This window comes from Theobroma cacao, chromosome 10 (assembly GCF_053813885.1).
Source record: "Theobroma cacao isolate CCN51 chromosome 10, ASM5381388v1, whole genome shotgun sequence".
Lineage (NCBI taxonomy): Eukaryota > Viridiplantae > Streptophyta > Magnoliopsida > Malvales > Malvaceae > Theobroma > Theobroma cacao.
The window spans coordinates 4,133,500-4,140,468 of NC_142648.1; the positions used below are offsets into that span (position 1 = coordinate 4,133,500).

General features: G+C 31.7%; 1 protein-coding gene and 1 long non-coding RNA gene across 2 annotated transcripts; both read right to left on the reverse strand.

Annotated features, from left to right (window-relative positions):
* Window positions 1-464: 464 nt before the first annotated feature.
* Window positions 465-3,274, reverse strand: LOC18586394 (aquaporin PIP2-1). The gene is made up of 4 exons (XM_088802446.1): window positions 2,855-3,274; window positions 2,057-2,352; window positions 1,050-1,190; window positions 465-957 (listed from the first exon to the last, which is right to left on the reverse strand). Exons 1-4 carry the CDS (start codon window positions 3,141-3,143, stop codon window positions 838-840), a joined length of 846 nt encoding a protein of 281 aa, XP_088658572.1. The 5' UTR covers window positions 3,144-3,274; the 3' UTR covers window positions 465-837.
* A 773-nt stretch (window positions 3,275-4,047) lies between these two features.
* Window positions 4,048-5,536, reverse strand: LOC148760287 (uncharacterized). The gene is made up of 3 exons (XR_016023227.1): window positions 5,400-5,536; window positions 5,143-5,278; window positions 4,048-4,297 (listed from the first exon to the last, which is right to left on the reverse strand). It is a non-coding gene; the product is annotated as an uncharacterized LOC148760287 (long non-coding RNA).
* Between the last annotated feature and the right edge of the window lie 1,433 nt (window positions 5,537-6,969).

Genomic DNA, 6,969 nt, shown 5'->3' on the forward strand with positions numbered 1-6,969 from the left:
CACAGGAGATAATATTGTAGAGGAGAATGTGCAGGGAATTGGGGGTCTGCTTTGGGAAATTTGAGGTTGACATTAAACAAATGTATTAATACGTCCGAAATGTGGAACGGCCATGTGGACTGATCTCACCAAACGAAGCAATTTCTTTTGTCCTGATTAGGTCAGCTGAATCACCACATTTTGGTTTTGGACACCCTTTCAGACTTCTTATTGGCTTGCTAAGCCCCCACTGCATCATTCCTCTTAGTAATACTATACATACAGTATATATATGAGACTTAGTTAGGCAAATCTACTTCCAATGAGGATTCTCATGCTGCTTTTTGGTTCCCTTTGTACTTCTTTAAATTAAACCAATATTTTTGTATATCCTTTTCATCTTTGGAATCAGCAGGAGGAGTTTGACAGTGAAGTGAACCCCTTAATGAATGAGCAATAAGTGCAAATTGAGACACAAGTAAAACTAAAGATAACAATGTCCAATACTTTTCTTAAAGCATAAATGAGCACAAATAAGAGGATGAGAAGAAAGAAAACAAAGAGAAGGGAGAGAGAGAGAGAGGTGAAGTAAATTCTAAGGAAAGTGCTTGAAATGACAAAAGGGATACTTAAAAGGCCCCCTCCACTTCTCAAACAGACTTTATCTACATTTCCATGACCCTAAAGTTCCTATAATTTTCAACATCCACAAAGGGAAGTTGAAAGGAGGAGGTTTGGGGACAATTGCCAGACACAAAGCATAAAGCAACTTCCTTCATTATTCACATTTTTTGCCTACATATTTTTTTGTCCTCTAAAAAAAAGCATGAAGGAAGGCAAAAGAGTTTGTCAAGATCATCAAACATGGGTCTGGCTCCTGAATGACCCAAGAGCCTTAGCAGCTCCTGCTCTCAAGATGAATTGGTGGTAGAAAGCTGCAATGGCTGCTCCAATCATGGGACCAACCCAGAAAATCCACTGAAAAAAAAGAAAAATAATGTCAAAGGAAAACTAAGTTAATGAAGAGTTAAAAGAAATGAAGAGCTTTGGGAATTGAGAATTATACTAACATGATCATCCCAGGCCTTCTTGTTGTTGTAGATAACAGCAGCTCCGAAACTCCTAGCAGGGTTAATGCCAGTGCCAGTGACTGGGATGGTAGCCAAGTGAACCATGAACACAGCAAAACCAATTGGAAGGGGAGCCAAGACCTTAACACGACAAGAAAGTATATGCTCATGACACTTAAAAACATACTAACTATAATAGTTAACTTAAACAGATGGAAATATCTCATGGATTTGCTAAATAGGGGAATTAAGAAAAGACATATTGTCCATGAAGACACATGAAGGACGCTTGTTGCTTTTAATTTTTTAAGGTTTTAAACCCACCATTCACGTTGGGACTGAGAAGGGGAACAAAGGAAATGCCTTGTGTCAAGGGTAAAAGCCAAAGCAAAGTAAACAAAGAACTTTTGTCCAAATTCAAAGAAAACAAGAAAAACGAAATCCTTTGCCTAAGCAAAGATTACATGTCCTTCAATGGTAACCACAGAGTTATAATTGGCCAGCTCATGCTACTGTCTTTTTCTTTAACTTCATCTGTCAATTGGGTAGAAAATCTGATTCACCCTTCTCATTATATCTTTGGATCTATAACATAAAATATTTTCATATAATTAAAAAATTAAAATTATATATATATATATATATATATCTCTCTCTCTCTCTCTCTCTCTCTCTCTCTCTATATATATATATATATATATATATATATATATATTTTATATATAAATCTTAAGAATCTTGGAATGTCTAGCAATACCAATATTATAAAAATTTTGCCTTAATGATTCCATTGTCATTATTAACATGTGAAATAAGAGTGCAAATGTAATGTTTTATGTCATAGCCTCATAGGTCACATATAGATTTTGTGATGAAAACTCTTGCAAACAAATTTAAGACTTAGAATGGACGTTAATCTTGAGAGTGTTGAACAACTTATTTATTCTAAATTTTAGGTAAGACTTCTTTACAGTCAAAAGAAAGATGGAGATGTTAAAGGTACTTACTGGGACATGAGAGTCTCTAGCCTTCCTCTTGGGATCAGTAGCAGAGAAAACAGTGTAAACCAAAACAAAGGTTCCAATAATCTCAGCACCCAAGCCAGTACCAGTGCTGTAGCCATCTGAAAGAGTGTTGGCTCCACCTCCATACCTGTTGTAGAATGATTTTTGGAAAGCCTTGACCAGCCCTACCCCACAGATGGCTCCCAAGGACTGAGCCACCATGTATGCAATGGCTCGGATCAATGAGACCTTGCGGGCCACGAACAGCCCAAATGTCACTGCTGGGTTAATGTGACCACCTGTTGTAACCATGGCAGGAGAAGTCTTAGCATAATTAAGGTCAGAAATCAAATGACTTGTGAACCTAGAATTACTTTACAGTACTGTTTAAGTTTATTAATAATTTACGAAGTCAAGAATAAATCAGCTTTTTTCTTTCTGGTGAGCGGGTAGGAGTAGGAAAATTTGTTGAACTTTTGCCAAAGCTGTTCATGGAACTTTTCATGGAAAATACAGAATTTTTCTTTTTTTGTGTACATAAAAATTTGTTAGGCTTGAGCTCATCAGAACAAAAAAAACCCTATTTAATGTCTTTTTTTTAGGTTTTAAATGTGTATATTCTAACGTTAAAGCGTTTTTCGAGACAATATATATATATATATATATAAAAAAAAACCAAATAATCTATATGTTGTAAACTCCAAATAACCATTTTCCATCTAGAAAAAGCACACAGAGCCAAGCCAAAGAAGAAAGAAAGAAAGGAAAAGAAATGAAGGCAGGGAGTGAGAAAAACTTTACCAGAAATACCAGCGGTGCAGTAAACAAGAATGAAGATCATGCCACCAAAGGCCCAAGCAATACCAAGAATCCCAACACCAGCACAGGAGTCATTGGAGGTGCCAACCTGGCTCTTGTTGCCTATCACAGTCAAGACTGTGATGTAAAGGAAGAGCAAAGTTGCAATGAACTCAGCTATCAAAGCCCTGTAAAATGACCATTTCTTCAGCTCTGCTGCATCAATCAAGGGTGCTGGTGGAGGGTCGACATAGTCCTTAGCATGAAAGCCATGCTCTCCTTCCTTCGCCATGCCTAGCAACAGAGATAAAGCTCAAGGAACCAAAAAGAAAAGGATTTGCAAAAGCTAGAGAGGAAAACAGAGAGAAAGACAGAAACAAAGAGCGTTCTTTGTTTGTCTTTGTAGAGAAATGGTCAGACGATGAAGGCGGTGTGGGGGTATATATGGGTGAGAATGGAGCTATGCATGAGGCCTTTCTTTCCGTTTCTATTCCTTCCCTTTCATTTCCTTTTTTTTTTATTTTTATTTTTAATTCATTAATTTCATAATTTTTTAATAACCAAAAAAAATCACTTAAATTTGTCATGTACTTTTTTAAAAAAAAAATTAAAAATAAATTTATCGTGTACAAAACAAACCATCTTATCAATTGAAAACAAATATTTATAAAATAATAAAAAAAAGGAAATCTTTTAAGTTCATTTAATTTCTATATATAGCAAAAAGCCTTTTGAGAGGAAGACAACTTGAGTTTGAGAAGAGTTTCTTTTATAAGTAAGGTGCCTTGTTTGTGATTATCTTTATACAAGCACCTAGACTTTATTTCTTCTTTTAAGTTGATAGTTACCTAGAGAAATAAATATTTGTTTCTTAATTAAATTGATAGCTAATTTTAAACATGTCATTAAAAATAAGGGTACAATTATTAATTAAGTAGAAGGTGTTGTCTTGATTGCTTCTATAATATGCACATCATTTTACGTATAAAATTATGAAATTTTATATATAAAACAATAAAAAATAAAAATTAAAGAGTGACAACTTTCATTCCGTTATCACCTTGACTTCATCACTGTTTATAATTTATTAATTAAAATATTAATTTATAAAATTAAATTTTAATTATTAAAAATTAAGATTCTAATTGAGGAGTTTAAAGATGAAAATCGAATTTTACGTATTAAAAAATCTTGTAAATTTATTTAAAAAAGTTAATTAACGCAAAACAGTACAGTGCACTAAGTTAACAACGGGATAGTTTCACTGTCACCTACCCTACTTGACTCTACCATGCCACCATGATCCACCCACTTCCTTCTGCTTCTTTCTGCCTTTTGCCAGTCACTTTGTCCTTTTACACTTTTTGTTGCATTTGCTGGCCTTTTCTTCCGCCTAGCAGTTTCTTCTCTTAAACCCTACTCTCTTTCGTCCTTTTAAGTTTTAACCTTAAAGGCAAATAAACCAAGGGTCAAGTTTTCAAGTTGTTGTTTTTTTATTCTTTTTTTTTTTAATGGCATTATGAAAACAAAGTCACCTTTAATTGTAGTACATTTTTGTTTCAGTCCAATGACAAGAAAAATGCCATTTGTTAGTGAAAGCAATGATGTATTGCTCAAGGGAAGTTTTTTCCTTTGAAACCACCATTTCTATAATCTTCTTCCCTTTTTCCTTGTTTTTATTAGGCATTCTTTGATTTTCTTCTTTGCTTCACTCTCAATTTCAATCACTTTCAAACTATAAATAATACTCATACATGAATCTCAACATACATACCAATTCCAATGAACATGATGACTTTTGTTTGATTTTTGAGAATTTTAAAACAAATAAAAATAAATAAGTAATATCAAAATAAACCCATTTTTTGTAACTCTTTTTAATACCAATAAAGGGCAAGAATAAGCAGTAACAGGGGTGAGGTAGCGGTCGTTATCGTTTAGTTTTTAAAATTTATTATTATTATATGTATAAAATTTAAAATATATATTTATGATATTATATAATTATTTTTAATTATTTTTCATGTAAAACTTTAAATTCGTCACTGGTCATAAATAGTCTTGAGTTAAACTATCGTGACTCTAGCATTAATCTTAAAATAAACAACATATCTTGTCTTAATTTGACCGGAGATTGAATAATTTATTTATTTTTGAGATTTCAATTTCAATTTTTTTTTTTTTGGAAAGAATTTGAAGTTATACTTTGGCATGCTATATATAAACTGATATTCTTCGCATCAGAAAAAATAAATAAATAAAATGTTAAGGGTGTGTTTGGCGTTTGGTACCAATGTACGGTGCGGTGAGGAGGCCTCCGACAATACCAAAACTCCTCCACTTTTCCCCTTGTTACTTTTCTCCAAATTGCTACTGAATCTGTCCATCGGTTCTCATTTGGCATCGGGCTGTGCTGACAAACGGCACCTAAATTAAATATGATCATAAAAATATTCTCACGAAAATTTGAAAAAAAAAAAAAGGGGCAAGAACTCGTGGGAAATCACGTGAAAAACATTAGGGGGCCAACCAGGTTTGAAGTTTGAACCTTTATTTCTCGAACCCACCCGAAAGGCTAAGGACAGGTCACGGTGCGCACTGTATAGAGCCAGACCCACGAGCTGCCGTACCTATGCAGCTTTAAGGGCTCTAGTGCCCTTAGTCAATAACCGTTTTTTATGGGACTGAGAAATGTGAGTCAGTAAAGATAATGACAACGTGGCAAAATATTTGTGGAACAAAATTGTCTGGCGGTTTCCCATCTTGAACGGTGGGAAAGAACTGTGGGAGCGTGTGGTCCACATGGATATTTTCAAAAAAAATAAAAATTATATTATTAAAAAATTATCTTATATGCATGACATTATTATAATTTTAAGGCTTCATTCATTATTTGGAGGTAAAATTCTTTTATACAGAATTTAAAAAATCTCAAAATTATTTTAAAAATTAAATAAATTTATATTTTTTATTATATTTAATTGAATTTTTATATATTATTTTAAATTAAATAAAATTTTAAAATTAATTATTATTAATTAAAATATTACTTATCATTTTATATTACACAACATACTAATATGTCATAATAAGTAATATGATATATTGATGTGAAATTACAACATGGTAATGTGATATTTTTTATTTTTTATGTTAAACATGAGTATAAAATAATAAATAATATTTTTATTTATAATAATTAGTTAATCATTAGTTATAAAGATATAATTGATTCAAAATAAAAATATAAAGATTTGATCAAACATAATAAAAGTATAAAAATTTATTTAAATTTTTTTAAATAATTTAAAAAAATTTCAAGTAGTTTGACATTTTTTTCTTTTATTGAAACATAAATACATATATAAATTTGATAAATTAATACATAATAAGTTTGCTCCATTAAAGAAGGAGGATGGTTGTGGCTACCACGCCTGTCAGCAGAGTTAGGAGAATCTTGGATGACAAGTCAGTTGGTGATGGGTTAATTTTAAAGCACTGTTTTGGTTTTTACAGGTGCTGAGACTTTGAAGGAGTGTTGTTTAAGCAAAGCTTTAATTACAGAGTCAGAGGATACTCCTTTGCCCCCTTTCATGCCTCACATGCTTTGATTTATCTTCATTTTTTTTAATTTTTTTTTCAATTTTAACACATTGTATTATTGGCTTCATTAGGATTCTTTCCATAGAATTGCATGCAATATTAATACTATAAAGTCATAATGCTATCTCTATTCCTATTTTTCTAGTAACATTTTAAAGCACATGAATGATTTAATAATATAAAGTTAAATACTTAATTTAAACAATTCCCCACGACCCTCACACATGCCCAATTTCCTTGTGGCTTGGGGTTTCTTAGGGAATAAAGGGAGGAATAGGAATATATTTATTAATTAAAATAGCAATTAATATTTTCACTACAATCTTTATTCTCATCCCATTATATCCAAACCTTTTTCTTTTTTTTTCTTTCTTCCCTTTTGTGGTGTCCTTATTATTAATTTATTTTGAGTTCTTAACACCACATAATTAAATTAATAAATAAATAAATATGAAATTTTAACAAAATAAAAAAGAATAAAAATAAAATAAAAAGTTTACTCTTTTTATATATAT